The 13366-nt window shown below is 36.5% G+C and overlaps 1 protein-coding gene across 1 annotated transcript; it reads right to left on the reverse strand.

Annotated features, from left to right (window-relative positions):
- Positions 1–7227: 7227 nt before the first annotated feature.
- gnrh2 (gonadotropin-releasing hormone 2) lies at positions 7228–10260 on the reverse strand. The gene is made up of 4 exons (XM_055180511.2): positions 9972–10260; positions 8442–8581; positions 7557–7640; positions 7228–7450 (listed from the first exon to the last, which is right to left on the reverse strand). The coding sequence occupies exons 2-4, from the start codon at positions 8577–8579 to the stop codon at positions 7412–7414; spliced, it is 261 nt and encodes an 86-aa protein (XP_055036486.1). The 5' UTR covers positions 8580–8581; positions 9972–10260; the 3' UTR covers positions 7228–7411.
- Between the last annotated feature and the right edge of the window lie 3106 nt (positions 10261–13366).

A 13366-nucleotide genomic window follows, 5' to 3' on the forward strand; every position in this document is an offset into this window, starting at 1 on the left:
TGAAGGGGACAGTTCCTTCAGATGGAAACAATGCCTTTAGATTACAGTATAAGAAAGGTTACAGTCAGGCAAGAAAGGACAGCTGTAAACGCATTCCTAATCATCCCTCTTTGATCAGATAACCATTACAGCAGGGATGGGTCTGTGTAAACGCATCCCAGATCATCCTCCTTTGACAAATGGTCAATATGCCCTATGAAAACAAAGGCATGCATTCCAGCTAATAGCTTCCAATTGCTGTTTCTTTCATATTTAGGTGAACAGATACATATGATCATAATGAATAAAACAAAAACAATAACTTCAAATTATATTTCATCAACTGTCATTTACTTTGGTGTCGTGGTATGGAAATCTATCAATGAAAAATCACAAATCGATGAACCAAATTGTGAAATGGGCTAGTAAGTTGATTGGTGAGCCTTTACTTACCCCTGCTTTACTGTATACCAGGCCCCAAATGGGTGTTTCAATTTCAGGAGCAGGCATCACCCCCTCTATAATGAGTTTCAATTTTTCCTATCAAATCGAGGGTTTAGAGTACCACATTGCACAACAAAACGATTTAAGAACAGCTTTGTCCCAGCTATGATTAATCACATGAATAATTTTAAGGCGTAATAAGGGGTTTCTATTTATTTTTTAGTTATTATTTATTTATATATTTTATTCTGTTATTTTATGTTTTTATGATGTCCTTTTACTGTTGCTTAAGTGTTGTTTTTTATTTGTCTGTTACGTATATGTGTGAGGAACTGTGGACTTGTCACTGAAACCTAATATACCTAAGGGTATAAAATAAAGGAAGTTGAACTTAAACTTATTTAACTTTGAATAAACTGTTGGCATTAAATAACATAAATGTACATCTACAGTAAGTCACTGGCAACCAGCTGCCAGTAACATTGTAATTTCTATAGAATTTGTTTTGCAGTGTACCTGTTGGGTTCCTAGAGCTCATTAATTGGTGAACTGGCTAAACTTAAATATCTTGGACAAACATGTATAGGACTGGCCAAAAGTGATATCCAGAAGGAACAATGACCCTACAGGTTTGAATAAATGCATACATTGAGTTTTTTTGTAAACAAATATATTCAGCAAAAGATCAAACTATAGAAATGAAATATGTTTTATTCTAATATGAAAAAAATGCTAAGCTTTTTTTTTACAAAAACTTACCGGTAACTTACCGTAGATTAAATTTATGTTATTTACTGGCAAGAGTTTGTTTAAAGCTAAATAAATTTTAAATATAAACAAGTCTTTATCTTTACAGAATAAAACTATACAATAACAGCCTTATGCAAAGCATTCTGGGAACCAGAAATCATCATCAACTTTTTTCTGTTTTCTGTTTTTGTTTCACAGAATGTTTTGCTTGATAGTGTTTTTTTAGTTTTACTAGTAAATGTTTAATGTTCATTTAACTTTGAACAAAATGTTGCCAGTAAATAACATAAATTTAAATCTACAGTAAGTTACCGGCAACCCAGCTGCAATAACACTGTAATTTCTACGGAATTTTTTTACAGTGAAGTCTAATACATCTTTAATAGCATGTTTGAATAAAAAGCAAAGACGTCACTTGTCCTAAAGGGTGGACATCACTTTTAATCACTACTGAATACAATTTCTACCCCTCTTTCAGTGTTTTTATTTGATCCAAGACTAACCCTAAACTAACATATAGGTTTTGTTTAAGTCTTTTGATTGCTGTTCTCTGAATCAGAAACAACACAATGTTTCATCTTGTTAGTCAATGAATGTCTTTTTGTATATCGTAATGCACTTCCTTGTGTGTGTATGCTGGTGGTTGGGTTGCTATTTACAGTTGTGTTCAAAATGATTCAACCCCCCAATGCTGTTAAGGGTTTTAGGGAATTTAGTGTACATTTGTTATTGTATTCAGAATGAAATCCTACAACGACTTCTTAAAGAACCATATGCAACTAAAATGACATCAATTGGTTTTGTAATATTGTAGTAAATGTTTCTTTTGTGAATTCTTCATTGACACAATTATTCAACCCCTTAAAGAACTACCACTCTGAAGAACAGAGGTTCATTGAAGTGTTTTCAATCAGGTATTGAAAACACCTGTGGATGTCAGGGAACAGCAATAAAGCCTAATAAGCACCAATTAGGCAGCTTTAAAATGACTGTGATACTCAACTCCTTCTAAACATTTACTGGTGTGGTTACAAACATGGTGAAGTCAAAAGAATGGTCCAGGAAGACAAGAGAAGAGGTGATTAATCTTCACAGGAAGGGCAATGGCTATAAGAAGATTGCAAAGATGTTAAACATACCAAGAGACACCATAGGAAGCATAATTTGCAAATTCAAGGCAAAGGGCACTGTTGAAACGCTTCCTGGTCGTGGCAGAAAAAAGATGCTAACTGCGACTGCTGTGCGCTATCTGAAGCGTAGAGTGGAAAAAAGTCCCCGTGTGACTGCTGAGGAACTGAGAAAAGATTTGTCAGATGTGGGTACTGAAGTTTCTGCTCAGACAATACGGTGCACCCTGCGTACTGAAGGCCTCCATGCCAGAACTCCCAGGCGCACCCCCTTGCTGTCTCCAAAGAATAAGAAGAGTCGACTGCAGTATGCTAAAAGTCATGTGGACAAACCACAGAAGTTTTGGGAGTGTGTTCTGTAGACTGATGAAACAAAATTAGAACTGTTTGGGCCCATGGATCAACGCTATGTTTGGAGGAGGAAGAACAAGGCCTATGAAGAAAAGAACACCTTGCCTACTGTGAAGCATGGTGGGGGGTCAATCATGCTTTGGGGCTGTTTTGCTTCTGCAGGCAGGCCCGGGGTGGGTAATCGGGAGAACCGGGAGAATTCCCGGTGGGCCGCTTCACTTTTGGGCCGGTCGAGGTTTTTTTTTTTTTTACATTTGTCACGTTAATGAGTCTATCTTCTCTTAAATGACACTTCACACGTTTCGCATTGACACAGCAGCGCGCAGCCTCTGCATAGGTTGTACCATGTGAGGGAGTTTCCCCCTCCCCTCCCATAGAGTTGGTTCGGTCCATAGCACGTCCAAGGAAACTTTTCTTCGGTATAGTAGGCTGGGCCGGCCCTACCCTAACAATACGCGTCTGAGAGGAGGAGGGCGTAAAAAACAGGTTGAAGAAAAAATCCATTGGAGGATGATGCTGCCAAATGTGCCAAACTTACAGATTTATTTTCAAGAGGACAACAACAGGTAACTTAAAGAGAAATAAGCCTAGTAATGATTAGCATTAGCAACGTAATTATTTGGCTAATACCGTTGTCAAACTATTTAAAAGCCACATTTTTTTGTTAAAATATTAGCCTTTTGTGTATACATGACGATTCATAGACTTTGCAAATATTATGCAAGCAGCTTCTGAGCAGTAGATAAGCCAGTTCCCCGCTGAAAACGAGGAGGCAATGAGTAAACAATATGAATTAAAGTTATTTAACCCTCAGGTTGTGTTCAGAACCATATAACACCTTTTGTGTTCCCAGTCAAAAATGACCAGACGAAAAAAAAACTTATAAATCACTTGTTATGCTATATATTTACCCAATATTGGATTCAATATTTTTGTCAAATTGTTTTCTTTTTTAATTAGGACTGGGTTTTATATTTCTTTTTGCATCTGATTAATCATAGCCCTCATAGCATTAGCAATGCTAATAATTTATCAACCTTTCCTTGTGGAATAGACTCCAAAAAGGGCTGGATTATTTTTGACCCATAATGGGTAAATATTGGACAGAACACGCTGCTGGGTTAAAATTGACCCAATGCTGGGTTGTTTTAACCCAACTGTTGGGTTATTATAATCCATGGTTGCATAACAACAATCCAACATTGGGTTATTTTTAACCCAGCATGTGTTCTGTCCAATATTTACCCATTATGGGTAAAAAATAACACAGCCTTTTTTAGAGTGTATATAGAGGAATATTTTTGTTAACTTCTCATCTTAAGTGAAATATTATTTAACTTTTACCTTATTTGTTTAACCATGATATTAATAGAAACTATAGTAAGAGCTGGACTGTTGCTTTATTTATCCAATTTGAAAAAAGTGCTAATTTGGAATAACACTATGGAAAAAGTGGGCCGATCTTGGGCCTGAAACTCCCGGGCTGAAAAGTTGTACCACTCCGGCCCTGTCTGCAGGTACAGGGAAACTTCAGCGTGTGCAAGGTACCATGAATTCTCTTCAGTACCAGAAGATATTGGATGACAATGTGTTGCAGTCCGTCACAAACCTGAGGCTTGGGAGACGTTGGACCTTTCAACAGGACAATGATCCCAAGCATACCTCCAAATCCACTAGAGCATGGTTGCAGAAAAAAGGCTGGAACATTTTGAAGTGGCCATTGCAGTCACCAGACTTAAATCCGATTGAGAACCTCTGGTGGGACTTAAAGAAAGCAGTTGCAGTGCGCAAGCCTAAGAATGTGACTGAACTGGAGGCTTTTGCCCATGATGAATGGGCGAAGATACCCGTAGATCGCTGCAAGACACTTGTGTCAAGCTATGCTTCACGTTTAAAAGCTGTTTTAACTGTAAAAGGATGTTGTACTAAGTACTAAGATTGAATGTCACTTGGGGGTTGAATAAAACTGATAATGATGTGAGCACAGAAAAGACATTTGTGGTTATTTCATTATAAATGTTATGTTATATTTGTCTGACCTACACATGCCTCTTTGATGTAATTGTAAGCAGGATGACTGAATGATCAAAATCAATGTCAAACCGGCCAAAACAATCAATTTCAGTTGGGGTTGAATAATTTTGAACACAACTGTAGCTGTACAATAAGGATAAATTTGTCCCCAGATGTCACCTACCTGTAGACTATATCTGCATGAAACAAACCTAGGGGGATGTCTTGTGCAGCGCTGTATGTAGTCGATGTCCGAGCACTGCAGTGCTGCATGAAGTCAACAACTGTGCTCAGAAATTTTTATTGGCCGGTGACATTTTTATCAATTTGGCCGGTGACATTTCACCGGCCAACTGGTGAGACCCTGTGTTAAGCTAACCTACTGTATAGAATATGTTTTTAAGTTGTTAGCATTTGCTAGTTGTTGTAGACATGTTTGAAAATGCTGCCATGTTTTAGGGAACAAGTCATGATTAAAATTTAATTTGGTGACTTTTTTACACCCAACTCAGAAATCAAAGGAAACATATGATTAAGAAATAAGTACTTTATGCATCCAAAACACTGTTTGTCCAGTAACAAAAACAAATAATTTTTTTTTAGAAATTTGCAGGATATCGTCTTTTCACAGTGAGAGAAAAAGACCAAAGGAACAGATTGCTCAGCCATGTGTAATATCTAAAAGTTATATGTTTCATTTATGTTTAATTTAACCCTGCATTATAGTTTGTTTTGCACATTGGCCATCTGGTAGCCCGGGCAATTTCCCGGTGGGCCGACATAGGCCTACTTTTGGCCTATTTTCGCGTATCACTGCCCATTCTTTATTTATTTTTTGCTTAATTCGATGGCGCTGCAAGGCGCGGTGGTGGTGTAATGGCTATTTCAAAAAGTTAGCGTGAGATGTTTTTTTTCCGTAAGACACTTAACCAACAGCAAATTGGTTCTTCTCTATTTGACATTTGGATAGCCCAATCACATCTTTAAAAAACTTTTTGGGCTCTTTGGGAGCATGCCGCATCTGTCAAAAAGTAATTAAGAGACAAGGGAGATGCGGGTGGACCTGAGGTAAGCAGAACTGCTTTTAAAACACTGTGGTTAGATATCCCCTTGATAAAACTCAGTCAACAACACAAGTGATAGACCAATGGCTGTTTGCAAAATGATGCTGATAACATTGCAATAAAATACAGTGTGGGCAGAGTTATTAGATAGCCTACGGCAGGCTTCCCCAAATCTTACCATGGAGGGCCGGAGCATTACAGAGTTTAGATCCAACCCTAATCAACTTAACCACCTGTGATTGTCTAGTGATCATGAAGACCTTGGCTGCGTCCGAAAACTCCAAATTGCTGCCTTCTGAGGCAGCTTTCCAAGGCAGGAAGGCATCAAGGCATGTCCGAATTCAATGTTAGGTTTATTTCCTGTCTCCTGAGATACCTATGCCTGGGCGTACAATAAGAATGTGATTGGTCAAGCCTGGTCGAGTTCGAAAAAATAAAATGGCGGCCAAGGAAACGACTGGAGCACAAATTTAGTGTAAATAAAGGTAGATTTTCACTTTTTACACATTTTAATTGCATTTCTAGCGAGAAATTGATATTGTAGTTTTCAAATATGTGATTAGTTATCACAAAGGCGCTCTCTGTTTATATTTCAAGCACGCTGCCTTTGAAGTGTGTCCTAAAGTCTTTCTCTGAGCTGCCTTCATGCCTCCGAAGTCATTTCCTCATGAGGCAGCGAGGCAACGAGTCACTGCCTTGAGTTTTCGGATGCAGCGAAGGTCTTTATATGACTAGAAAATCACAGGTCAGTGTATTTGATTGGACCTAAACTCTCGCTGCGTCCCAAACCGCCTATTTCCATACTATATAGTAGGCGAACAAGTGCTTTTTAGATACTATGTAGTATGGAAGTAGGGTCACAAAAATAGGATGAAAGGAAACAATATATACACAAAAATTAATGGTAGTTATTAAGATTGCTGTGGTTTGGAATTAGTAAAAGGTGTTCAGGAAAATGTATCAAAGTAATTCTGCACGCACTGTAATTGCACTTGTGGCTCTGCTACATTGTAACATTTATCATAAGGTGGTCAGTTTGTCCCAAGCCAGTCCTGCCTACAACGTAAGTATGCTTTAAAACTGTTATGGAGTTTTTAAAAATGTTATCCCTTGTGTCCCAAGCCAGTTTGAGAACCCCTAGCCTTCAGTTCCTAAACCAGAATTTTATTTAAGAGGTTTAAGAGGTCAAATTGTGCCATCTAGTGGCCAACTAAAGTACTACCGAAATAAGTGTGTTTAAAATGTTAAGATACACAATGTATACAAAATATTTCCTCTCATCTTTAATGCTATTTAGTTTCATTAGCCTACTATTCCTTCTTGTAAGCGTATCTTTGCAGATTGCGATTTGATCCTCTCATTTGTTGCTTTGCAAAGCTACTAAAATAAATAAATGTAAGAATTTACATAAATAAAAAGATTGAATAATTTATTTTTATAAATGAAACTTAATTCGTCTTGTGCACAGACACAGAATTAGAACTGACAAAAGATGCTGAACAATTAAAACAAAATACCAAAATAAAGCTTTTATTGTAGGAACTGAAGCAAATGGTTACACAGTGCCGACAGTAGCTTTACACAGATGTGCATATGACAAGATGAAGAACAGTTCAACAGAAAAGCAGTTTGACGGAAAACTAATGTGATTAGCTGGAAAACACGTTTATGGACATGTTGGTGTCACTTTCTCTTTTGGAAATCCCTGAGGAGGGCATCCATCTGTCAAAACCATTCAGAAAAGTTAATAAGTATACCTAATTAAAATAATAAATATTGTTAATAATTAATAAATTCTTATGTAACTAACAAAACACTATGCACCTACCAATATTGTCCTCCAAATGTTTCTTCCGCTAGGTCTCACAAAGTTGCATTTTCCTTCTTCGCAGAGTTTAATTTCGGCTGAAACCTGTTACAGAAAGCAGACCATTAGATAATAGTACACATTTTCGTAGACATATTTGAGGTATACACACTAACATTTACATTAAGCTTGTGAATAATGTCAAATAAACTACTTAGAAATGCGAAACGTATTAAATGCGTTGGCGTTATTAATCTGAAATAATTAATGTGAGACATGAGAGTTTCTAAATTTTAATATTTTTATATTTTGGAGCGCACTCGTTTGTAGATATCTTTAAGACCTACACATTCAAACTAAAGCGAAACTTTCATTTTGATTTTGAGAGAAGTTTTGCTAAAAATGTCAAACTCTGTCATCTCGCGGCCATATAAAATGCACACCGGTTGAAATGAAGAGTTTCGTTGCAAAACGAGATAATCATTTTATCAACATGATAAATCTCGTTTTTTGGTTGTGCATTCCAATTAATATCAATTCAACTGCAGTTGGTTTGTTTTAATTTAAAACTTCATGACTTAAAAATAGAGCTAAGTAGCACCCTAAACCAAATAATAACATAATAACATAATAATAAACATGTTTTGACAAAAATGTTAAAAAACGGATTTATCTCGTTTTGCAACGAAACTCTTTAAATAACGCTTATTAGCTTAAATGACCAAAGCAATATTTATTCTTCAAATATACTCTTCCTCAATAAATAAGCCTTATTCAGCTAAATATAATGCAGCTAAAAATGAGTTTTATAGCCATAAAGGGAAAGCTGTTTTGGTTTAGGTTTGGACAGATCGATTTCGCTTGTGTTAAATTGTGATAGCAAAGGAACTGCATTAGATGACCCACCTCTGAGGTGTCGTAGGCATCTATCTCTCTCTTTCCTCCAGGGTACCAGCCGTGAGACCAGTGCTGGGAGCAGGCAAGCTGAGCACTTAGACACAACAGCATCCCCATCACCACAAGCAGCCTGTAGATGTTCAACATAACTGAGGAAACAGAGTTAAAAAAGAGATTTTTAAAGCAAACAAAGAGAGAGAGGAGTCTAGTTAAAAGTTAACAACTCACATTAATAGAAAGATGCTCTAAATTTTTTTGCATAACAATTTAAGACAAAGGGACGGTTTCCTGGAAAGGGCTTAAGCCTAAAATGCAATGCTTAAGGGAAAACAACTTGCACTGACATATCTTAAAATATATCTGTGCCATTGTTTTGTTTAGGTATTTTTGTACTACTTAATGGGGTGGTTTCCCAGACAGGGATTAATTTATGCCAGGACTAGACGTTAGTTTAAATAGGAAATATAACTTCCCTTTTAACAAACATGCCTTACTAAAAACATTACTTGTGTGCATTTTGAGGCAAAACGGGAACTAATATATTTTAAGACATGTCAGTGCAAGTTGTTTTCAGTTTGGACAGCTCTCACATTTATTTTAGTCTAGGACTAGTCTAATCCATGTCTGGGAAACCGCCCCCAAATGTCCTAATATATCTAATCCCAGTTTGGGAAACTGTCCAATAGTGTATTACCGACTAAAGTGTTTAGACTTTTAAAAACTTTGATATTCAGAAAAGGAAATACACAATGCAATGAATAAATTTGTGATCCATAAACAGAAAAATTGAGATATATCCATTGTGTAATTTTAAACACTTGGGTTAATAAAAGCTGCATTTTTAATGCATAAGTTTAATGCATTTTATGCATGATAAGATTTTATTATTATATTAACATTTAATTTTTTATCCTGATGCATAAAACAAGTCATATGTTTTTTGGGGTGGTGTTACTTTAAAAACACAAAAAAAAACATAAAAACCTACATACTAAACACATAGGGGCGGTTTCCTGGACAGGGATTAGACTAGTCCAAGACTAAAATAAATGTAAGGGCTGTCCAAACTGAAAACAACTTGAACCGACATATCTCAAAATACATTAGTGCCCTTTGTTTTGCCTCAAAATGCACAATTGTAATGTTTTTGTTAAGACATGGTTGTTAAAACTAGTTATATTTACTGATTAAACGAAGGTCCTAGTCCTGGTTTAAGCTAATCTCTGTCCGGGAAACCACCCCATAGGGTGATAAAATGTACACTGTAAAAAGAAATGTTATTTTTATTTTACTATTTTAAATTTTGACCAGAGATGAGCTGAAGTAAGTAACTAAGTTAAAATCTCAACTAAAAATTATGTAAAGCATACAGTATGTTGAAATGACTTATTGATGTGACTTGCCACAATAATTCACAGTGGCAGCTTCACACAATGACGGTTCACAGTTGAATTAGTCTCTGCATTATCGTAATGGCATGAATAACAAATTATTTTCAATCACAACCTAAAGCATAATTAAACAGAACACAGTTCTCACCTTTTATCTTTTGGCAAGTCTTCTCCTTAAGTATTTTCGATAGTAGTTCCTCTACTGTGAAGTCCTGGTCTTGGTAATCCTGATACTGCTGCACGGTTCAGTTGGAAGATTCAGCTCTTAGCTTCTGACATATCTTCTACTTATTCTCTGGATTCTTCCTCCTCTTCCTCACAATTTATGTCTCAAACCAGATCTCCCCTCCCTGGCAAAACCACACACACCCTGACCCTCAGGTCCACAAACATCATGCCGGATCAGTATAGTTTCATTGGAAGGAGAATGTGTGTAAGATCAGCCCAATTCCAATTAACATCTCCAAACACTATTGACCCTTGTGAGACAGAGTCGTGACCTTTTTTTCTAAACAAACACCCTTACGATTACACACATAATTAGTGATTCCCAAAATGACACAGCTGTCGGCAACTACGTCACATGTGCGCAAATTGGAATTATAAAACAATGCCTATTATTTACCCTATTATGTGCCATTGTGCCAATTAAAGAAAATAAAAACTGTACATCATTATAGATATTTACTGAAGAAGATTAATGCACACAACATTATTCTTCAAACCAATTTTCACACATGGCAACTCAATAGTCACCCCAATATCATTGTAGATACGCATGTTTTATTCAACAAACCAATGTCCTGCTCATTTCCTAGAAGTTGTTAAAAACGATCCTTGTGACCTCGCGTCCATCCTTCTTAACCTTTGATGGACGTCAGCCACAGAGACCCATGATGAGTAGCAAGAAAGTGTGCAAACACTTTACTCTGCCATCTGTCTTAATTGGGAAAAGTTTCCCCATAGGGCGACTGGAGCAGAGAAAATGAAAGACGTCGTATGACTGACTCACCAAGTTCCGATTGAGTTCCTGTCAAGCTGTGTTTAAACATGCACAGGGGTGCTTTTGATATAATCCATCCACACCCACATTTGACAAAAGGTCTAAAGGGCCAGGAAAGACAGGAGACAAGGTGACATGGGGTGACATGACCCACTCCCTAAATTTCCCCATTGGGATCAAATAAAGCCTGTCCATTAATCTTGAAGGATGCACCTATGGATTGGAACGCCGATGCTTTGAAACTGAAAGCGGCATGTATCTGGTATTATATTTATGTAGGCCGTCATTTATGGATCATGTCATTCCAAACCTATTTTATTGTGTGCATTACTTAATTTTATTAAAATGTTGACACGGCCTACCACTCCCCAGCAAGCAATAGCGTCATCTCATCGTCTAGGTTAACTATAGACCCAATGGCTATGAGTAAACCACTTCTAGCCACAATAAACTTGAATTTGGTTATATGTCGTTTTTGCCAAAATAACTTGAGAGATGTATGATCTTCATGAGTCCATCATGTAAGAAATGTCAACAGTGAATATAATTAAACGAAATGGTTTATTTTTGGGCTATTACATTTTCACAGATTTTGCTTCATTTTAGCATAGATATCTGGGCTGCGTTTGGGCGGCTATAAGACCTTGTTCACACTGTCAGTCCAAATCCGATTTTGGTGCATATCTGATTGGACTTCAATCCTATTTAGAATGTGTAAATGGCCGAAATCAGTTTTTTTTCTAATTCGTTTCATAGGTGGCTTGAAATCCGTTTCAAATCCGCTTCCGGAAATCCATTTCAGTCTGACCGCTTTGATCACATTTGTGTAGCTTTTTGGTTACGTCATGCTGTCACGTCACGTAAACGCAACCCCAGCACTAACTTTGGAACGGTCAATTACTGACTAAATGATTGGGAAAGTCCACATATTGGGGAATATAGTTTCTACAACGTCAAACGTCGAGGCAGACTGCCGTGCCAGCGTGATGTCATTGCCATAGAAACAGTGCAGATAATCCAGAACATGGCAGAACGCTACAGGACGCACGGATCGGATCTGAACAGTTGGGATACATAATATGGATATTGGGTCTCATTCACTAAGCAGGCGTACGCGCAAATTTGTGCGTGAGATGTGCGTCCGGATGTTTTCACGATCAAATCATGATTCAACAAAAACGTTTGTATTAAAATTTCTTCTAAATGTACGCAAAAACTCAAGAAAACCTAAAACCACTCGTATGCAATAATCAAATACTAGGCTATAATATAATGTGTATGATAATGTTGATATATAAAATTTACACGATTATATTTTATATTGTAATATTTTCTGTATTAGGCTATATGTTATTATATATTTATATATATATTTATATATTTATCTCTATATAAAAGCGTCTGCTTAATGCCTAATGTAAACCTCATGTAAATGTAAGAAGTCCAAATGTCAATCACTTGATCTCCTGCCTGTTTTATTTTAGGTATGGATGCGCACCTTTGTCATATTAATTAAATGTCATATTTGTTAACACATTCAATACTTCTTTAACGTTACTCCGGTCGGTGGACAGCACTGGCTTCCTCCATCGACAGCAAAACCTCCCAAATAAAATGCAAAGCAAAACGGTACTTAACCAATAATAAATATGATTTATAATCATGATTTCTTTTCTAGCTCTTTTGCTTCTATGACAAACTGCTCTAAAATTTTATGTGGACCAGCACAGCGAAAAGCCCTTATATGGAGCTGGTTTGGGCGTGTTTTATGCATATTACCAACCTCGTGCACTCGGCCGCTCATGTAGAACACTACAAATTCACTAATTTAAGAACAAGTATAAGAAACAACTCATGCGCCTACACACGTGTTGTGAATTAGGCAGAACATTTTCATGAGAAGTTTAATGTGCGTATAAATACGAAAAACTTACGCAGTTATTAGTGAATGAGACCCAATGACTGAGTCTGTCAGATCCGATATGCACCAAAATCGAATATGGACTGACAGTGTGAAAAATGTATGACACCTTTGAAATGCAAAATTGCTTGCTGGGTCCATACAGTTAAAGTATGTTAAATAAAAAACGTTAGAATGTTAAATAACTTAAAACAATATAAAACTTTTCACAAACGAATGAGAGCCGATAAAATCTCAAGCACTTTTATTAGGTTTGAACAGTATTCTTGCTTAGAAAGGCCGTTGGGCATTATATAATTATATATAATTTGCATCATATATATAATTATATACACATATATATTCAAATTTGAATAACAAAACACTAGAAAAACAGATGCAAATTAAAAAATACGATTTTAAGACAATAATAATACCAAATTCAAAACTGAAAAAGAAAAACATCAAATACATTTCAAAATGGTCCCAGTACAGTTTAATATACATGTATCTAAAAAAAGTGAGAGGAAAAACAAAATAATAAAATAAGCAAGGCAACAGATAGGAATGAAATATAAATAACCTTACATTATGTACAGAAGGGTGCATGAAGAGAAACTGGGAAAGGGAACTGAAACGT

This window comes from Misgurnus anguillicaudatus, chromosome 9 (assembly GCF_027580225.2).
Source record: "Misgurnus anguillicaudatus chromosome 9, ASM2758022v2, whole genome shotgun sequence".
NCBI lineage: Eukaryota > Metazoa > Chordata > Actinopteri > Cypriniformes > Cobitidae > Misgurnus > Misgurnus anguillicaudatus.

Bases quoted from the DNA above. Each gene is read 5' to 3' on its own strand.
- gnrh2 (XM_055180511.2), bottom strand. From the start codon at position 8,579: ATGTTGAACATCTACAGGCTGCTTGTGGTGATGGGGATGCTGTTGTGT. The intron at 7,641-8,441 runs GTGGGTCATCTA...TTTCTGTAACAG, and splicing joins ATGCCTACGACACCTCAGAG to GTTTCAGCCGAAATTAAACT. The intron at 7,451-7,556 runs GTAGGTGCATAG...TGGTTTTGACAG, and splicing joins ACATTTGGAGGACAATATTG to ATGGATGCCCTCCTCAGGGA.